This window comes from Triticum dicoccoides, chromosome 4A (assembly GCF_002162155.2).
Source record: "Triticum dicoccoides isolate Atlit2015 ecotype Zavitan chromosome 4A, WEW_v2.0, whole genome shotgun sequence".
Lineage (NCBI taxonomy): Eukaryota > Viridiplantae > Streptophyta > Magnoliopsida > Poales > Poaceae > Triticum > Triticum dicoccoides.
Window position 1 is genome coordinate 183,024,195 of NC_041386.1, and position 21,997 is coordinate 183,046,191.

General features: G+C 42.5%; 1 protein-coding gene across 1 annotated transcript; it reads left to right on the top strand.

Moving 5' to 3' along the window:
* The first annotated feature begins 685 nt into the window (after window positions 1-685).
* On the top strand, window positions 686-16,760 carry LOC119283473 (reticulon-like protein B16). Its single transcript, XM_037563014.1, has 6 exons — window positions 686-777; window positions 14,441-14,673; window positions 15,570-15,750; window positions 15,836-15,977; window positions 16,057-16,126; window positions 16,269-16,760. Exons 1-6 carry the CDS (start codon window positions 686-688, stop codon window positions 16,433-16,435), a joined length of 885 nt encoding a protein of 294 aa, XP_037418911.1. The 3' UTR covers window positions 16,436-16,760.
* Window positions 16,761-21,997: the final 5,237 nt, after the last annotated feature.

Consider the following 21,997-nt stretch of genomic DNA (forward strand, 5'->3'; position numbering starts at 1 on the left):
AACTCACTTAATGCATAAAAACGTCCAAACGAACCTTGAATAATTCCAAAAAATTTGCCGACGCACCTATAGTTGCATGTTCACTGCAGATAAAAGTTCTAGCAATTGAAACACTGTCCATGTTCGTTGTGACCCCATTATGTAATTCAAATCAAGACCAAAAATCAAGTAGATCCCACACAGTTTATTATAACCAACCATGTGAGATGCAGCAGAAAATATCTTCACACCGTGTATAAATAAGGGACCGTGTCTGATGACACTTTGCACGCCAGTTTTTTGGCTGAAGCGATTCCAAATTTTCGGCTTCTGTGGGAATATCTACCTCCCCGCCGCCTCCCCCTTACCAAAAGCCACATGTCCCCTGTTTCCGCCTTCCTTTCCAAGTTGAAACCTTCACTCCTTACTTGCAGCGTCGCCGCCTCCTCACCGGCGACCCTCCTTCACGCTGCTCGGCCTCACCTATCCAGGCAGGTAATCCACACCCGACCCCCATCCTCCTCCTCCTTCCACATCCCACATGCCCCGACCGCCCGCGCGAGCGCGACACCTTCCACCCAAATCACCGACCCCTCCATCAAATAAGCGTCGGCCTAAGCCATGGTGCATGCAGTATAGCCAGGACCTCAAGGAGCATTTGGCAGCGAAGAAGCAAATCGCGATCGCACGCGCAGATGAGGTCGCTATGGTTGCCATTCGTGCCGACCCCCAGATCTTGGAGGAGCACCTCGCTGTCGAGGCCACCATTGACTCCTCGCGTGCCGACGCCATGACGTGGTTGGATGCTTTAAACGACAGTTCATCGCATTTTCTCGAGGCCACCGTCGGTGCCTTCGACGAAGACTACGAGGTGTTTTCTCAGCGTGCACGTGCTTACCTCATCTTGAGAGCCAGCAGGTTGGTGCCCGAAACGGCTCAGGCAACTCACCAGTACAACAAGGGCACCCACGATGCGGAGGCCTCGCCCTCTTCCGTGTCCAAGGAGCCAATCATCATCGATATCTCCAACAATGAGGAGTAGCTTGTCTTGTTAGCTCACTATAAGGACCCATGTTCAGTTTGCTAGCTACTTCCTTTCCTTAACAAATTCTAGTGAATTGTGCTATCTACTTTTACCATGCAATCTTCTGCTATAGTGTATATGTTTGATATGTCGTGCAATGTGGTGTTCAATTAACTGTTTGGTTCAATTCTGCAAATGTGATGTTCAATTCTTCAGGGTGCAATATTTCCAAGTTGTTAAGCATGCTTGGTTTGGTTAACTGTCTGATCTTCTATTAGAAGTATGTTATATTGTTCAATTGGTGTTTAGTTAACTGCTTGGTTCATTTGTTGTGGCTTGGTTCACTTGTTGTGGTATTTAGTTAACTGCTTGGTTCAATTCTGGAATGCGATGTTCAATTGTTGTCGCTGAATTCTGTTATTGTATACCATGTGAGGAATAAATCAAATTTGGCTCTACTAAATACATGAGAAACAAATACAATTGCTATATTTCCAAGTTGTTAAGCATGCTTGGTTTGGTTAACTGTCTGATCTTCAATTAGGAGTATGTTATATTGTGCAATGTGGTGCTCAGTTAACGTTTAGTTCATTTGTTGTGGTGTTTAGTTAACTTCTTGGTTCAATTCTGCAATGCGATGTTCAATTGTTGTGGCTGCATTCTGTTATTGAATACCATGTGAGGAATAAATCGAATTTGGTTGTACTAAATACATGAGAAACAAATACAATTGCTATATTTCCAAGTTGTTAAGCATGCTTGGTTTGGTTAACTATCTGATCTTCTATTAGGAGTATGTTATATTGTGCAATGTGGTGCTTAGTTAACGTTTAGTTCATTTGTTGTGGTGTTTAGTTAACTACTTGGTTCAATTCTGCAGTGCGATGTTCAATTGGTGTGGCTGCATTCTGTTATTGTATACCATGTGATGAATAAATCGAATTGGGCTGCACTTAATACATGAGAAACATATACAAGTGCTATATTTCCTAGTTCTTAATCATGCTTGGTTTGGATAAATGGGTTTTCCATGTGGCTTGAATTAATCTGATGAATTTGCAATGTGCTTATTTATCATCAACATATTTTACTCATAGCATGCAACCCTTACTTAACCTGATTACTAACTACCTTATATGTGTTGCCGGGAAACAATGGGAAGCAGTGAGGTTTACAAGATGGTACTAACTACTATACCTTGCCTTTTTGTATTCCTTTGCCCCATTTCCAATATAGAGAAGATATTTATGCACATCCTTGTTTTCAGGCTTCACTGATGATTACCTCTCAAACCACCTCTGTTGTCAGGAGGCGAGGAAACTTTTCATACAACACCCAGGGTTCAATATTGAAGTGTTCCTGAAGAGTACGAAGGATGGACAGTCAATCATCCACAGGCACTGACCTAAAGTTGCAAAGACCGTCAACATGAATGAAGGCTCAATATTCGCCTTCTTCTTCAGCAGTTTTCCAGATGAGATTCATCTCTCTATGTACCATTTATGATGCTAATTTTGAAAGGTTCTAGATGTTGCATGTGAAACTTGCTGCTAGTGCAGTTGTGTAATGGGGTAGCTGAGTGCTGAAGCTATATCATGTTGTATGATAACCCACAAGTATAGGGGATCGCAACAGTTTTCGAGGGTAGAGTATTCAACCCAAATTTATTGATTCGACACAAGGGGAGCCAAAGAATATTCTCAAGTATTAGCAGCTGAGTTGTCAATTCAACCACACCTCGAAAACTTAATATATGTAGCAAAGTATTTAGTAGCAAAGTAATATGATAGTAGCGGTAACGGTGGCAAAAGTAACAGTAGCAGTTTTGTAGTGATTGTAATAGTGGCAACGGAAAAGTAACTAAGCAAAGATCAATATGTGAAAAGCTCGTAGGCATTGGATCAGTGATGGATAATTATGTCGGATGCGATTCCTCATGCAACAGTTATAACATAGGGTGACATAGAACTAGCTCCACTTCATCAATGTAATGTAGGCATGTATTCCGAATATAGTCATACATGCTTATGGAAAAGAACTTGCATGACATCTTTTGTCCTACCCTCCCGTGGCAGCGGGGTCCTATTGGAAACTAAGGGATATTAAGGCCTCCTTTTAATAGAGTACCGGACCAAAGCATTAACACTTAGTGAATACATGAGCTCCTCAAACTACGGTCATCACCGGTAAGTATCCCGATTATTGCCACTTCGGGGTTAACGGATCATAACACATAATAGGTGACTATAGACTTGCAAGATAGGATCAAGAACTCACATATATTCATGAAAACATAATAGGTTCAGATCTGAAATCATGCCACTCGGGTCCTAGTGACAAGCATTAAGCATAGCAAAGTCATAGCAACATCAATCTCAGAACACAATGGATACTAGGGATCAAACCCTAACAAAACTAACTCGATTACATGATAAATCTCATCCAACCATCACCGTCCAGCAAGCCTACGATGGAATTACTCATGCACGGCGGTGAGCATCATGAAATTGGTGGTGGAGGAAGGTTGATGATGACGATGGCGACGGATTCCCCTCTCCGGAGCCCCAAACAGACTCCAAATCAGCCCTCCCAAGAGAGATTAGGGCTTGGCGGCGGCTCTGTATCGTAAAATGCGATGAATCCTTCTCTCTAATTTTTTCTCCCTGTACGTGAATATATAGAGTTGCAGTTGAGGTCGGTGGAGCACCAGGGGGCCCACGAGGCAGGGGGCGCGCCCAGGGGGTAGGCGTCCCCCCCACCCTCGTGGACAGGGTGTGGGCCCCCTGGCCTTGATTCTTTTGCCAGTATTTTTATATATTCCAAAAATATTCTCCGTTGATTTTTAGGTCATTCCGAGAACTTTTATTTCTGCATAAAAATAACACCATGGCAATTCTGCCGAAAACAACGTCAGTCTGGGTTAGTTCCATTCAAATCATGCAAGTTAGAGTCCAAAACAAGGGCAAAAGTGTTTGGAAAAGTAGATACGTTGGAGACGTATCAACTCCCCAAAGCTTAAACCTTTGCTTGTCCTCAAGCAATTCAGTTGACAAACTAAAAGTGATAAGGAAAAACTTTTACAAACTATGTTTGCTCTTGTTGTTGTAAATATGTAAAGCCAGCATTCAAGTTTTCAGCAAAGACTATGAACTAACCATATTCACAATAACATTTAGGTCTCATGTTTACTCATATCAATGACATAATCAACTAGCGAGCAATAATAATAAATCTCGGATGACAACACTTTCTCAAAACAATCATAATATGATATTACAAGATGGTATCTCGCTAGCCCTTTCTGAGACCGCAAAACATAAATGCAGAGCACCTCTGAAGATCAAGGGCTGACTGGAAATTGTAATTCATGGTAAAAGAGATCCAGTCACAGTCATACTCAATATAAACTAATAGTAATGCATGCAAATGATAGCGGTGCTCCCCAAGTGGTGCTTTTTAATAAGAGGATGATGACTCAACATAAAAGTAAATAGATAGGCCCTTCGCAGAGGGAAGCAGGGATTTGTAGAGGTGCCAGAGCTCGATTTTGAAATAGAGATGAATAATATTTTGAGCAGTATACTTTCATTGTCAACATAACAACCGAGAGATCTCGCTATCTTCCATGCTACACACATTTTAGGCGGTTCCCAAGCAAAATGGTAAAGTTTATACTCCCCCACCACCAACAAGCATCAATCCATCGCTTGCCCGAAACAACGGGTGCCTCCAACTAACAACAATCCTGGGGGAGTTTTATTTGCAATTATTTTGATTTGATTTGAGCATGGGACTGGGCATCCTGGTGACCAGCCATTTTCTTGTGAGTGAGGAGCGGAGTCCACTCCTCTTGAGAATAACCCGCCTAGTATGGAAGATATAGACAGCCCTAGTTGATACATGAGCTATTCGAGCATACATAATAGAATTTCATTTGAAGGTTTAGAGTTTGGCACATGCAAATTTACTTGGAACGGCGGGTAGATACCGCATATAGGAAGGTATGGTGGACTCATATGGAATAACTTTTGGGGTTTATGGAGTTGGATGCACAAGCAGTATTCCTGCTTAGTACAAGTGAAGGCTAGAAAGAGACTGGGAAGCGACCGGTTAGAGAGCGACAACAGTCATGAACATCCATTAAAATTAATCAACACTGAATGCAAGCATGAGTAGGATATAATTCACCATGAACATAAATATCGTGGAGGCTATGTTGATTTTGTTTCAACTACATGCGTGAACATGTGCCAAGTCAAGCCACTCGAATGGTTCAAAGGAGGATACCACCCTATCATACCACATCACAACCATTTTAATAGCATATTGGCACGCAAGGTAAACCATTGTAAACTCCTAGCAAATTAAGCATGGCATGAGCAACTATAATATATAATTGTCATTGCAAACATGTTTCATTCATAATAGGCTAAATCAGAAACAATGAACTAATCATATTTACAAGAACAAGAGAGGTCGAGTTCATACCAGCTTCTCTCATCTCAATTAGTCCATCATATACCGTCATTATTGCCTTTCACTTGCACAACCGAATAGTGTGGATAATAATAATAGTGCACGTGCATTGGACTAAGCTGGAGTCTGCAAGCATTCAATTCAAGGGAGAAGACAAGGTAATATGGGCTCTTTGTTAGGTCAACAACGATGCATATGAGAGCCACTCAACATTTTTATCAAGGTCTTCTCCTCTCGACCCCCAAAGAAAAGAAAAGAAACAAAACTATTTACACGGGAAAGCTCCCAACAAGCAAAAGAAGAACGAGAAATCCTTTTGGGTTTTCTTTTTAATACTACTACACGCATGGAAAGTAAACTAGCTAAAAGCTACAACTAATTTTTTTGGTTTTCTTAAGGTTTTTCAAACACACAAGAAGAAAGCTTAAAAAGAAATTAAACTAGCATGGATGATACAATGAAAAGGTATGAGCACCGATAACTGGCATGAGTGTGTGAACATGAATGCAATGTCGATGAGAAATGCGTACTCCCCCAAGCTTAGGCTTTTGGCCTAAGTTGGTCTATGGCCATGGATCAAAGCTGCCCTCTCCGGTGTACTGAGGAGGATCCTCAGGGTGCCATTGGTTAGCGATCTCCTCCGGATCCCACTGATAAACAGATTGACGGTGAGGATCAAGTAGTGGCTCCAGCTCAGGCTCTGGAGCCGATGCCAGGCTCCGGTATGCATGAACGGCCTCCGGCAAAACAAGGTACGTTCCTGAAAATATCTTGAACAAAGAGGGAGCAGGCAAGGTAATAGTCTCAAAGTATTTTTTTATCAAATATCAGTCTATTGTTAAGCATCTTCTTCTTATTCTTAACAATAAAATCATGTGCTACCATACTTTTGTAATCTAGAAAAATAGGAGGCAGCAACTTTTCCTCTTTCTCATAATGCCTAATAGGTATGTTAAAGTGTGCAGCAAGGCGCGAAGCAAAGATGCCTCCAAAGATGGGACCCTTCGTATGGTTCAGATTTAACCGCTTAGCGATAATAGCGCCTAAACTAAAAGTGGTATCACGAAACAAAAGCATGGCGCAAAATAACAATATCAGGGGCACTAAGGTTTCCACAGTTCCCACGACAATTAAGCATCTACTAGCAAATATTGCAAGTAACATAGAACAGGATAATGTATCCTAGTAATTCTTGCATCGGAAACCTTCCTCGTCCCCCCTACAGCGATCATATCAATAAACCCTTCCACATCATTACGATGTGGTTCCTCTATGCTGCCCTCAAAGGGCAACTTGCAGACCCCACAAAAGTCATAAAGTGACATTTCCTTATACTCATCATAAAATAAAAATCCATAGAAGGTGGCGACCTCCTAGCATGGAAATGAAAATTTTGGACAAAACTATTAATGAGTAGGAGATACTATTCGAGCTGGTCATGGAGGAAGTTGGTGAGGCCTGCATTCTCAGCCAAATAATAAAAATCTTCATAAATCCCGGCTTCTCTCAAGAACCCATCACAAGGCCATTCACACGGCCGAACCACCGCAGTACGAGGGAGATTATATTTGGGCTTCTTATTCTCTTCACTTTGCTTATCCTTTGAGCTTCAGCTCAAAGAGCCCCTCAAAAATCTCTTCATCTTTTTCTGAAAATTTCTGAAGTTTTTAGTGACTCAAAATAAAAGTGAACCAAACTCAACAAAATTGATAGCAACTACTCCTACAAGTGCCTAGAGGTCATATCATGCATTAAAACTACTTGGAACCATATAAATTTGACATGCAAGCTCAAGAACAGGGTCACCTAAGCAACAAAAATTTGCAATAAATAAAGAATTAAAACAAAAACTAATTGGACCATTGGAGGAGTCACATACCGAAGAACAATCCCCCAAAGCAGTTTTGTGAATGGAGCTTTGAGCAAGGAGATCGAAAATGGCAGCAAGATGAGCTAGAACTCGGGTTTGAGCTGGTGGATGATTTTTCTGGAGGAAGACGAAGTGTGTGGGTGCAAGAATAAGTGGAGGGGGGCCACATGGGGTCCACGAGGCAGGGGGCGTGCCCAGGGGGGTAGGGCGCACCCTCCACCCTCGTGGGCACATGGTGAGGCCCCCTGGTGTGTCTCAGTGCCAATAATTCTGAAATATTCTAGAAAAAATCATATTTCATTTTTGGGACATTTGGAGAACTTTTATTTTCGGGGCATTTTTTATTGCAAGGATAATTCAGAAAACAGACAAAAAATACTATTTTTACTTTATTTAATCTAAATAACAGAAAGTAAAAGGAGGGTACAGAGAGTTGTGCTTTCTAACTTCATCCATCTCATGCTCATCAAAAAGAATCCACTAACAAGGTTGATCAAGTCTTGTTAGCAAACTCATTCTGAATCGCATGAAACCGGAGAAATTTTGAATAACACTAGGTTACCTCAACTGGGATATGCACATCCCCAACAATAAGAATATCATATTTCTTCTTGACAGTAGGAATAGGAAATTCAAAACCTCCAATAATAATCGTTGAAATTTTTTCAATAGAATTGATACTGTGGACTTGAGGTTGTTTCCTCGGAAAATGTACCGTATGCTCATTACCATTAACATGAAAAGTGATATTTCCTTTATTGCAATCAATAACAGCCCCTGCAGTATTCAAAAAGGGTCTACCAAGGATAATCGACATACTATCATACTCGGGAATATCAAGAATAACAAAGTCCGTTAAAATAGTAACGTTTGCAACCACAACAGGCACATCCTCACAAATACCGATAGGTATAGTAGTTGATTTATTAGCCATTTGCAAAGATATTTCAGTAGGTGTCAACTTATTCATAACGTTGATTCTTTGATTGTGGGTTATCAAGATCAGCAGTAGGTTCAATCTCTACATCATTATCATTGCTAGGTTGAGCATCAACATGAACATCATCATTAACATTATCACTAGGTTCATGTTCATTGCCAGATTGTGTTTCAGCCTCAGAAATATAAATATCATTGGGATTCTCAGGTGTGTCAACAACAGGTTCACTAGAAGCATGCAAAGTTCTATCATTTTCTTTTTCTTCTTCTTAGAAGAACTAGGTGCATCAACATTAGCTCTCTGAGAATCTTGCTCAATTCTCTTAGGGTGGCCCTCAGGATACAAAGGTTCATGAGTCATTTTACCCCCTCTAGTCATAACTCTAACGGCATTATCATTTTTCTTATTATTTAATTCATTAAGCAAATCATTCTAAGCTTTAAGTACTTGTTCTACTTGAGTGGTAACCATATAAGCATGTTTACTAATAAGTTTAAGTTCACCTTTAACTCTAGACATATAATCACTCAAGTGTTCAATCATATAAGCATTATGTTTCAATTGTCTACCAACATAAGCATTGAAGTCTTCTTGTTTAACCATAAAATTATCAAACTCATCCAAGCATTGGCTAGCAAACTTAGTAGATGGGATTTCACCCTTATCAAATCTATAGAGAGAATTTACCTTTACTACCTGTGTCGGGTTATCAAGACCATGTATTTCTTCAATAGGTGGTAAATTCTTAACATCTTCAGCTTTAATACCTTTTTCTTTTATAGATTTCTTTGTCGCTTGCATATCTTCAGGACTGAGAAATAGAATACCCCTTTTCTTCAGAGTTGGCTTAGGAGTTGGTTCAGGAAGTGTCCAATCATTTTCATTACTCAACATATTATTCAATAGCAATTCAGCTTGATCAAAAGTTCTTTCCCTGAAAACACAATTAGCACAACTATCCAGGTGGTCTCTAGAAGCATCAGTTAGTCAATTATAAAAGATATCAAGTATTTCATTTTTCTTGAGAGGATGATCAGGCAAAGCATTAAGTAATCGGAGAAGCCTCCCCCAAGCTTGTGGGAGACTCTCTTCTTCAATTTGCACAAAATTATATATTTCCCTTAAGGAAGCTTGTTTCTTATGAGCAGGGAAATATTTAGCAGAGAAGTAATAAATCATATCCTGGGGACTACGCACACAACCAGGATCAAGAGAATTAAACCATATTTTAGCATCACCCTTTAATCAGAACGGAAATAACTTAAGGATAAAGTAATAGCGAGTTTTCTCATCATTAGTGAACATGGTGGCTATATCATTCAATTTAGTAAGATGTGCCACAACAGTTTCAGATTCATAGCCATAAAAAGGATCGGATTCAATCAAAGTAATTAACTCAGGATCGACAGAGAAATCATAATCCTTATCGGAAATACAGATAGGTGAAGTAGCAAAAGCAGGGTCATATTTCATTCTAGCATTCAAGGATTTTTCTTTCAGCTTAGCTAATAATTTCTTAAGATCATATCTATCATTGCAAGCTAAGAAGTCTCTAGCAGTTTCTTCATCCATAACATAGCCCTCAGGCACAACAGGCAATTCATATATAGGGGGAGAATCTTCATCATCACTTTCATCGATATTATCAGTTTCAATCATTTCATTCTCTCTAACCCTAGCAAGTTGTTCATCAAGAAATTCACCTAGTGGCACAGTATTATCAAGCATAGAAGTAGTTTCATTATAAGTATCATGCAAAGCAGAAGTGCAGAGCTAGATGGCAGTTCCTTACCTCCCCTCGTAGTTGAGGGAAAATTCTTGGTTCTTTTATCTTTCAAGTTCTTCATAGTGATCAACAGATATAAATCCCAAGTGACTCAAAGAATAAAGCTATGCTCCCCGGCAACGGCGCCAGAAAATAGTCTTGATAACCCACAAGTATAGGGGATCGCAACAGTTTTCAAGGGTAGAGTATTCAACCCAAATTTATTGATTCGACACAAGGGAGCCAAAAAATATTCTCAAGTATTAGCAGCTGAGTTGTCAATTCAACCACATCTGGAAAACTTAATATCTACAACAAAGTATTTAGTAGAAAAGTAATATGATAGTAGCGGTAACGGTGGCAAAAGTAACGGTAGCAGTTTTGTAGTGATCGTAACAGTGGCAACGGAAAAGTAACTAAGCAGAGATCAATATGTGAAAAGCTCGTAGACATTGGATTAGTGAAAGATAATTATGTCGGATGCGATTCCTCATGCAACAGTTATAACATAGGGTGACACAGAACTAGCTCCACTTCATCAATGTAATGTAGGCATGTATTCCGAATATAGTCATACGTGCTTATGGAAAAGAACTTGCATGACATCTTTTGTCCTACCCTCTCATGGCAGCGGAGTCCTATTGGAAACTAAGGGATATTAAGGCCTCCTTTTAATAGAGTACCGGACTAAAGCATTGACACTTAGTGAATACGTGAACTCCTCAAACTACGGTCATCACCGGTAAGTATCCCGATTATTGTCACTTCGGGGTTAACGGATCATAACACATAATAGGTGACTATAGACTTGCAAGATAGGATCAAGAACTCACATATATTCATGAAAACACAATAGGTTCAGATCTGAAATCATGGCACTCGGGCCCTAGTGACAAGCATTAAGCATAGCAAAGTCATAGCAACATCAATCTCAGAACATAATGGATACTAGGATCAAACCCTAACAAAACTAACTCGATTACATGATAAATCTCATCCAACCCATCACCGTCCAGCAAGCCTACGATGAAATTACTCACGCACGGCGGTGAGCATCATGAAATTGGTGATGGAGGAAGGTTGATGATGACGATGGTGACGGATTCCCCTCTCCGGAGCCCCGAACGGACTCCAGATCAGCCCTCCCTAGAGAGATTAAGGCTTGATGGCGGCTCCGTATCGTAAAACGCGATGAATCCTTCTCTCTGATTTTTTTCTCCCCGAACGTGAATATATAGAATTGGAGTTGAGGTCGATGGAGCACCAGAGGGCCCATGAGGCAGGGGGTGTGCCCAGGTGGTAGGCGCGCCCCCACCCTCGTGGACATGCTGTGGGCCCCCTAGCCTTTATTATTTCGCCTGTATTTTTTATATATTCCAAAAATATTCTCTGTTGATTTTCAGGTCATTCCAAGAACTTTTATTTCTGCACAAAAATAACACCATGGCAATTCTACTGAAAACAGCGTCAGTCCGGGTTAGTTCCATTCAAATCATGCGAGTTAGAGTCCAAAACAAGGGCAAAAGTGTTTAGAAAAGTAGATACGTTGGAGACGTATCATTGTACTCCGATGTATTTCAATTATGAAATCCTGCTTCCTTAATATGGAAATGGAATATATTATGTGCTTAATATGAATGTCAATTAGATTAGTAAATGGATTATTAATAATAGGGCAATTAGTCTGCTAATTGGCCAATTAGCTTGCTAATTGGGTTTTCCTATTGCAAACGGTTAATGAGAAACCACCATGGGTGGTGACCTCAGGCAACGCACATAGTTTTTAGGAATAAATTGTGTTGGATCAATGAACAATCACACACAACATTCTCTTCAAAACTGTTTGCGTTACGCCACCTTGCGCAATCGTTTTCCTTGTAGTGACTGTGTGGGATGTATATACGATCGGAAACGTTTAGTGGTGACTGACTGTGTGGGATGTACTTACGATCAAAAATGATTTCGCATGTATAATTGTATTTTTAGCACTACTGTACGTATTTCTGTATTTGAGTGCTCGTCGGTCGCACACAACCTCATTTTGCCGAGCGTGTGTGCCAGGAGGGCATATCCCCAACGGTTTCTGGGTCGTGTGGGAAGGACCCTCCCTATCACCCACACTCACTTGGCGACGGTTCCGAATGCCATCGCGGAAAGGGGTTAAAAGCCATTTGTTTAGGACCAACGCGTACCAGTGATTATTGCATCGCACACAGTTTCGACAAAGGGTCTCTGATCGTAGTGTCGCGTTAGCAGTATCCTGCAGTAGTGTCTATGTGGATCTTTGTGGCGGAGCGACAGAGCAGGTTGAGACCGCCTAGGAGAGAGGTGGGCCTGGTCCTGGTCAGCATCCGCGGTTACTTCAAAATAACATGCTTAACAAGATCTTGGTATTTGATCTGAGTCTGGCCATTGGCCTATACGCACTAACCAACTACGCGGGAACAGTTATGGGCACTCGACGTCATGGTATCAGCCGAAGCCTCCTAGACGTCGGCGACTGAGCGGCGCGCGCCGGGTTGGACTGCGTAATGCAACTTCCTTTGTAATGGAGGTTACTAGGTCTGCTCAACGGCTGCGTACGCAATGTGTAGGTGTGCAACGGGCGATGGGCCCAAACCCCTGCGATCATAGGATCTAGAGCAGCATGCTGACCTCTCTGTTAGGCCTAGGTGCGGCTACGACGTGTTGATCTTTCGAGGTCGGGCATGACCTAGGAAAGTGTGTCCATCCAGAAGGATCGAGCGTGTTGGGTAATGTGGTGCACCCCTGCAGCGAAGTTTATCTATTCCAATAGCCGTGTCCCTCGGTAAAAAGACAACCCGGAGTTGTACCTCGACCTTATGAAAACTAGAACCGGATAATTAATAAAACACACCCTTCCAAGTGTCAGATACAAGCCGGTGATCGCTCTCTCACAGAGCGGCAAGGAGAGTATCGTCGGGTAGGATTATGCTATACGATGCTACTTGGTGAACTTACCATCTACTCTCTTCTAAATGCTTCAAGATGGAGACTGCCAGAAGCGTAGTCTTCGATAGGACTAGCTATCCCTCTCTTATTCTGGCATTCTACAGTCCAGACCACAGATACTATCCATTTCATCGATACCAATGCATATGTAGTGTAGATCCTTGCTTGCGAGTACTTTGGATGAGTACTCACGGTTGCTTTGATCCCTCTTTTCCTCCTTTTTCATTTTTTCTCAGATGTCGCAAACAGATGATGGAGTCCAGGAGCCAGAGGATTCCGAGGATGTTTCTACGCCGAGTTCGGCTTCGAGGAGTAGTTAGGAGGTCTCAGGCAGGAGCCCTTGCCTTCTTTATCGTTGCTACTTTTGTGCTAGCCTTCTTAAGGCAAACTTGATTAACTTATGTCTGTACTCAGATATTATTGCTTCCGCTGACTCTTGTGCCTTCGCGCATTTGTATTCGAGCCTTCGAGGCCCCTGACTTGTAATATAAAGCTTGTATTATTTTACTTTGTGTCTAGAGTTGTGTTGTGATATCTTTCCGTGAGTCATTGATCTTGATTATACATATTTGCGTGTATGATTAGTGTATGGTCAAATCGAGGGCGTCACACCCGATGGCGAAGCCGGGCCGTTGGTGTGGATGGTGGAGCATCAGCTCCATCTATTCCTCGAACTCCACGTCCGTGCTGGCGTAGACCTTGCCTGGCACCATCGGCACGGACTGCGGCGACGGCTACTGGTCCTCCTCGTTGCCGGAGGATATGAAGATCCCCGGAACCGCCTGCCGGCGCCGACGCCCAGGACTTGCCCATCGCAGCCGGAGATGTGGAGGGAGATGGGCTGGGAGGGGAGGAGGAGGATGTGACGTGGACGGCACCGGAGCACGACTTAAAATAGCCGCGGCCAGGCCATGTGAAGAGCCGGTCAACCGCTTCAATGCGGCGTAACGGCCGGAGTTGGTTTCTCGAAAACCTGTGTCCACATTGAAACAGCGGCTGCCGAGGGGTCGCGTCGGTCAACGCCGCCCTCCCTCCCTCCGGTCATATCGCGGCATCAACGGCCTCCGCGTGCTCTGGACCGGCATGCATGTGGCGTGTGCATCGAAAGGAAAGCGCGAGAGGGGTGGGTAATGGGTTTTTGGTGGGCCAGAGTCATCAGAAGCAGCCTTGGGAGTGGTCTGGACTTCCGCAAAGCTTTCTCACTTTTATTTTCAATTGACGGAAGAAATCGCGTTCAAACTGTTCGTGAACACATACATATCGATGTTGGATGGCTTTTAAGATCTGGATGGTCACGGAAGATTTATGGACCCGCCTTAGAAATGCTAAGAGAAAACCATCGGACAACTGGCGCTACCGCCGCCGCCCCGTCGAAAAATGAAGTGGCGGCCCCACCTGTCATCAATCAAAAAGTAAAAGAAGAAACTACCTCCCCCTTTCCTTCTCCCCCGTCTCCGGACTATTTTCTTTCCCCATAGCGCCTCGCCTCCTCTCCGATCCCGCCACGAAGCAAGGGCTCGCCATGGAGACCAGCGCCAGCGGGGCGGAGCCCGCGAACGCCGGGATCGAGGGGTCCGCAGACCCCTGCAGCTCCGCGGGCGGCGGTCATCGACTCTCAGTGCACCAGATCGTTGGCGGCGGCAAAGGTAACCACTACTCTTCTACCCCCAGTTATCTCCTCCTGTTTCCTGCTGAGTTCGGGGTAAATCGCTCTTACACTACAGCTGTGTGATTGCAAGCGCGAATTGGATGTTGTGAGGCGGATGGATGGCCAGGTTGTCACTGGGCTTTCCGATGGTCTCTCTCGATTGGATCATGTGTATTTGCGGGAGTAATGGCAGGGTTGAGTAAAGGTGGTTGACCTTTTGGCTTTCATTTCGTAGGGTAAGTAGAAGAAGCGTGCGTGAGTGTGGCCAAGGCTGGGTGTAGGTCTGTAGACTGTAGTTCAGATTGTGTACTGTGGTTTCAGAAAGCGCGTGCTAGGATGTGAGTGTACACAGGTAGTAATTGAGATCATGCCATTAAGTTTTGCTCTGAATTCCAGCTGATGCTTATCAATTCAATCACCATTGAAATACATGTGATTCAAAACTCAAAGCAAACATGGCATGTTGGCCACCTGTACATACTGAAGTTATGCCTTAGGTATTATTATTATTACTATTATTATTTTAAATTCTTTTCTGCAACGTGTTGTGTTAGTATCAATACTCAAATGAGAGACCAGTCATTAGGAGTACTAACCTGTCATACTGCAAAGCAGTAGCTAAATAATTGCTACACATATCTCAGATGACTGTTTCTTATGTTTATTATCTGAATTTCTGATACACTTAATTGATAGTTTGTAATCTGAATCTCTGGTACACTTAATTGACTAGCTTAACTTCAAGAGTACTGTCCTTTATATATTTCTCTTTTGCACTGGTAAGGGGTTGAAGTAATATCCAGCGGTATGATTTTTCCCTTTTTATGCCTCCACGTACAGTTGGCCTTATGTATCTCTTGCTCATTGATTTAAGATGTTTTTCCTATCTTTCAGCTGCTGATATCATCTTATGGAAGTGTAAACGTGCTACTGTTGGTGTTATATTTGGTGCTACTATTGCATGGTGGTTGTTCGAGAAGTCCGAACTATCGTTCTTGACTATCTGCTGTGATGTACTGCTCATTTTGATAGTTGTACAGCTCATATGGGTCAAAATATCTGGGTTGCTAAATAAGTAAGGAACCTTATCCATGAGTTTGTGTTCTTACATATTTCAACAGAAGTTTATCAATGTATTTGTTATCGGTTAATTATTGTAGGCAACCTAGGCAACTGCCTGAGTTAGTTCTGTCAGAGGAGATGGTTAATAATGCTGCGGCTTCATTCCGTGTTAAAGTGAACAACATGCTAATGATTGCACATGACATTACTCTTGGCAAAGACTTCCGGCTCTTTTTCCAGGTTAGCTATTATGCCATTGTTTCTCTTTGGTTGTTACATGAGATCATTATGATTAGTGACCAATGAAAATTCTTCACAGGTTGTGTCAGTCCTGTGGTTGCTATCTGTTATTGGCAATTTCTACTCTTCTGTAACTCTTGCTTATATAGGTATGTTATGGTGTAAACATCTCATTTTGAGTCCACACAGGCAGAGAAATGTAGGGGCATGTTGTACCGGGCATGCATAATCATGTATCTGTTGGTCCTTTGTGGAGATTCCATTACTAATTTTACAGTGTATGGATGACAGGAACCATTGCTTTGGTGACAGTACCTGTACTTTACCATAGACACCAAGAGCACGTGGACAGGTATGCTGGGATGGTCCACCGGAATATCTCAAGGCATTACAAGATCGTCGACGAAAATGTGATAAGCAGACTACCTAGAAGCTTCATCAGAGATAAAAATGATTGATCTGCCTCGAAGTTTGATGCTTGTCATTTTTACGCTCGTTAAATAGTTTGTGTTTGTTTGGTTGTTGTATTTCTGCATCGTAGGTTGCATCAAGTAGGAATCTAGATCAGTGGAAACCGAAGCTTGATTTAGGTACCATTTCAGTGTACTGTTGATCAATAAGATCAATGCCAAAAGGGCATGCAGAAGATCGCAGCACCTCAACCAATATCGTTTAACACCTCTGTATAGAGTGATCTACGTGTTACCCCTTATGTTTTTTTTCCTTCTCTTTTGAGATGGACCATTGAGTTGGTTTTCGCAGCAAAATGAGCTGCAACTGCAACCTCTTAAAAATTTAACTGTTGTCATGCTATCCACCATGTTATCTCTATAACATCCGTCCAACACAAAAAACCCATCCAGTGATGCATCTTCCCTTTTCCTATCGGAACCTCCCCTCCCGCTTGGTTTCCGCCATAGAGGGACATTTCTTGCTGGAGTCACCTCCTTCAAAATCAAATGATGTCCACCTCATTTTCGCCCTGCATTATAGGGATGAAAATTTCATGTTTAGTAGAGTGGGTTAAACTAAGTTATACCATTGACAAAAAACAACAAATAATTATAGAAATCATTTTCAAAGGTTCATTCAACCTGGTAAATGCACACTGACGTTGGACGCGAGTGGCAATGTGAATGTATTCCTAGTCACCAATAAGCTCCACCTCCATCCCACATATGCTAGAAGGGATAATTGCCGTTCTTCTCTTCCTCCTCCTTCCCTACATCTTCTACTCTTAGCCTCTTTGCAAAGATGTTTCATTGGCGCCAACCAACACCACGTCAACATTAGTGTGTTTGTCATCAACACATCATCTTCTTTCTCGTTCCTTGCCAACTAGTTCTCGTTCCTACTCCCTCCATTCCAAAATAAGGCTGGGACACTTATTTTGGGATGGAGGGAGTAATTTTTAGAATACCCTTTTTTATTTTTATTTTCGTCTTAGTTTTTGAAACACTCTTTTTTTCTCCAACACCATCGACCACCTAGTGGCTTTAGTTCTTTTTTCCTTCTTATTCTTGGAACAATCTTCCTTTCTACTATAGCATGAACCAACTGGTCAATGTTGTGTTGTGTTGTCCTCACCCGCGAATGTTTCGGCAACCGTTAGCGTGTGGACATCCTGCAGAGCATAGTCATCATCCATCTTGGTGAACGCTAGGTCACCCATGTCGCGAGCGCATGGTGGCTGTCAAGGTTTTTAATTTTGGAAAGAAAATAATTTCAGACCTCACTGAAATATGTAAATTTTTGGAAATTTTGCATATTTTGGAAATTGTTTGGATTTTGAGATTTCAAATATCACTTAATTTTAATAAATTCTAACATAATTTATACTCCCTCCCTCCAGAAATACTTATCCGAGAAATGAATGTATCTAGATGTATTTTAGTTCTAGATACATCTATTTGTATCCATTTCTACGACAAGTATTTCCGGACGGAGGGAGTATTTACTTTGAAATCAGTAGAATCTACATCAAAATTTCGGGGTTAAAAATATTTTAAACCCCAATTTCGCATATTTCACTGAAATGTGCCATTGTCCATGTTGGCAAGCGGAGCTTGGCCATGTCCTGAGAACCTGTTGATCGTAATTGCCCTCGAACGCCTTTTCAAAACGATTCGGCGTGATTAGCTGCTTGCTTTACTAATTTATTGGTATACAAATATTTAACAGCCTACATAATTCTCTGCATGCCTAATTCACTGACAACCAGATTAATTAATTATCTAACTAATGAAAAAAAATCCATGCTTCTAATTATCTATTGGCATAAATAACCTGAAGGAAATATACCCTAGAGGCAATAATAAAGTTATTATTTATTTTCTCATATCATGATAAATGTTTATTATTCATGGTAGAATTGTATTAACGGGAAACATAATACATGTGTGAATACATAGACAAACATAGTGTCACTAGTATGCTTGTACTTGACTAGCTCATTGATCAAAGATGATTGAGTTTCTTAACCATAGACATGAGTTGTCATTTGATTAACGGGATCACATCATTAGTAGAATGATGTGATTGACTTGACACATTTTGTTAGCTTAGCACTTCATTGTTTTAGTTTACTGCTATTGCTTTCTTCATGACTTATACATGTTCCTATGATTATGAGATTATGCAACTCCTGATTACCGGAGGAACACTTTGTGTGCTACCAAACGTCACAACGTAACTAGATGATTATAAAGGTGCTCTACAGGTGTCTCCGATGGTACTTGTTGAGTTGGCATAGATCAAGAATAGGATTTGTCACTCCGATTGTCGGAGAGGTATCTCTGGGCCCTCTCGGTAATGCACATCACTATAAGCCTTGCAAGCAATGTGACTAATAAGTTAGTTACGTGATGATGCACTATGAAATGAGTAAAGAGACTTGCCGGTAACGAGATTGAGCAAGGTATTGAGATACCGACGATCGAATCTCGGGCAAGTAACATACCGATGACAAAAGGAACAACGTATGTTGTTATGCGGTTTGACCGATAAAGATCTTCGTAGAATATGTAGGAACCAATATGAGCATCCAGGTTCCGCTATTGGTTATTGACCGGAAACGTGTCTCGGTCATGTCTACATAGTTCTCGAACCCGTAGGGTCCGCACGCTTAAAGTTCTGTGACGATCGGTATTATGAGTTTTTGTGTTTTGATGTATCGAAGGTAGTTCGGAGTCTTGGATATGATCACGGACATTATGAGGAGTCTCGAAATGGTCGAGACGTAAAGATCGATATATTGGACGACTATGTTCGGACACTAGAAGTGTTTCGGGAGGTTTTGGACATATACCGGAGTACCGAGGGATTACCGGAACCCCCCGGGGGATGTAATGGGCCTATTGGGCCTTAGTGGAGAAGAGGAGGGGCGGCCAGGGCAGGCCGCGCGCCCCCTCCCCCTCTAGTCCGAATTGGACAAGGAGGGGGGGCGCCCCCCTTTCCTTCCTCCTCTCTCCTTCCCTTTCCCCTTCTCCTACTCCTACTAGGAAAGGAGGAGTCCTACTCTAGGTGGGAGTAGGACTCCCCCCTTGGCGCGCCCTCCTCCTGGCCGGCCGCCTCCCCCCTATCTCCTTTATATACAAGGGCAGGGGGCACCCCAAAGACACACAAGTTGATCATTGATCTCTCCCGGCCGTGCGCAGTGCCCCCCTCCATCATAATCCACCTCGGTCATACTGTAGCGGTGCTTAGGCGAAGCCCTGCGACGGTAGCTTCACCAACATCATCACCACGCCGTCATGCTGACGAAACTCTCCTTCGAGCTCTACTAGATCATGAGTTCGCGGGACGTCACCGAGCTGAACGTGTGCTGAACACGGAGGTGCTGTACGTTCGGTACTAAGGATCGGTCGATCGTGAAGACGTACGACTACGTCAACCACGTTGTCATAACACTTCCTCTTAACGGTCTACGAGGGTACGTGGATGACACTCTCCCCTCTCGTTGCTATGCATCACCATGATCTTGCGTGTGCGTAGGAATTTTTTTGAAATTACTACGTTCCCCAACAGTGGCATCCGAGCCAGGTTTATGCGTAGATGTTATATGCACGAGTAGAACACAAGTGAGTTGTGGGCGATACAAGTCATACTGCTTACCATCATGTCATACTTTGGTTCAGCGGTATTGTTGGATGAAGCGGACCGGACCGACATTACACATACGCTTACGCGAGACTGGTTCTACCGACGTGCTTTGCACACAGGTGGCTGGCGGGCGTCAGTTTCTCCAACTTTAGTTGAATCGAGTGTGGCTACGCCCGGTCCTTGAGAAGGTTAAAACGACACTAACTTGACGAACTATCATTGTGGTTTTGATGCGTAGGTAAGAACGGTTCTTGCTCAGCCCGTAGCAGCCACATAAAACTAGCAACAACAAAGTAGAGGATGTCTAACTTGTTTTTGCAGGGCATGTTGTGATGTGATATGGTCAAGACATGATGCTATATTTATTGTATGAGATGATCATGTTTTGTAACGGAGTTATCGGCAACTGGCAGGAGCCATATGGTTGTCGCTTTATTGTATGCAATGCAATCGCCCTGTAATTGCTTTACTTTATCACTAAGCGGTAGCGATAGTCGTAGAAGCAATAGTTGGCGAGACAACAACGATGCTACGATGGAGATCAAGGTGTCGCGCCGGTGACGATGGTGATCATGGCGGTGCTTTGGAGATGGAGATCAAAGGCACAAGATGATGATGGCCATATCATATCACTTATATTGATTGCATGTGATGTTTATCCTTTATGCATCTTATTTTGCTTTGTTTGACGGTAGCATTATAAGATGATCTCTCACTAAATTTCAAGGTAAAAGTGTTCTCCCTGATTATGCATCGTTGCCAAAGTTCTTCATGCCGAGACACCACGTGATGATCGGGGGTGATAAGCTCAATGTTCATCTACAACGGGTGTAAGACAGTTTTGCACACACAGAATACTCGGGTTAAACTTGACGAGCCTAGCATATGCAGATATGGCCTCGGAACTGAAAGCACAAGTGCTCCCTGGGTGATTTTGATAATTGATGACAACATATCTCTTGTTGAACTAATACTTTTACCTAGTATGTTTCAGACAAGTTCAACAAATTAAGTGGCATGGACTAAAGGATGTGGAACCCCTTCAAGATGCTAAGGACAAAGGATTAGCTCAAGCTTCAAGATCAAGACTCTACATTTTCTATTTTAGTGATCCAAGATCACATTGAGTCTATAGGAAAAGCCAATACTATCAAGAGGGGATGAGGTGTTGCTTGATGAGGTTCTTGCTTCATAGTGCTTAGTGATATGCTCCAAAACCCTCAACTACCTTCCCACATCCACATATGACCTAAATCAAAAGTCAAACTCGGCCCCACCGATTCTTTCTATCCGGCGCCACCGAGTTCAGATGCCATAGCCACTGACACAAACCCTAGGCAAATCGGTTTCACCGATAGGGATCTCGTTCTCACCGAGATGGGATTGTATTCTCTCTGTGTATGTCCATTACCAAAATCAGTCCCACCGAGATTGAGCAATCGGTACTACCGAGATTACAATGCAAACTTTCTGGTTAGCTTATTACCAAAATCGGTCCCACCGAGTTTGTGTAATCGGTCTCACCAAGTTTGCCTAACCAACTCTCTGGTTAGCTTATTACCAAAATCGGTCCCACCGAGTTTGTGTAATCGGTCTCACCAAGATTACGTTATGCCCTAACCCTAACCATATCGGTCCTACCGAGTTGCATCTCAGTCCCACCGAAAATCCTAACGGTCACTAGGTTTGCTAAATCGGTCCGACCGAGTTTCTCAATTCGGTCTCACCGAGATTGGTAAATTGTGTGTAACGGTTAGTTTTTGTGTGGAGGCTATATAAACCCCTCCACCCACTCTTCATTCGTGAAGAGAGACATCAGAACATACCTACACTTCCAATACACATTTTCTGAGAGAGAACCACCCACTCATGTGTTGAGGCCAAGATATTCCATTCCCACCATATGAATCTTGATCTCT

Bases quoted from the DNA above. Each gene is read 5' to 3' on its own strand.
- LOC119283473 (XM_037563014.1), top strand. From the start codon at position 686: ATGGTTGCCATTCGTGCCGACCCCCAGATCTTGGAGGAGCACCTCGCT. The intron at 778-14,440 runs GTTGGATGCTTT...TCAATCAAAAAG, and splicing joins CGTGCCGACGCCATGACGTG to TAAAAGAAGAAACTACCTCC. The intron at 14,674-15,569 runs GTAACCACTACT...CCTATCTTTCAG, and splicing joins GATCGTTGGCGGCGGCAAAG to CTGCTGATATCATCTTATGG.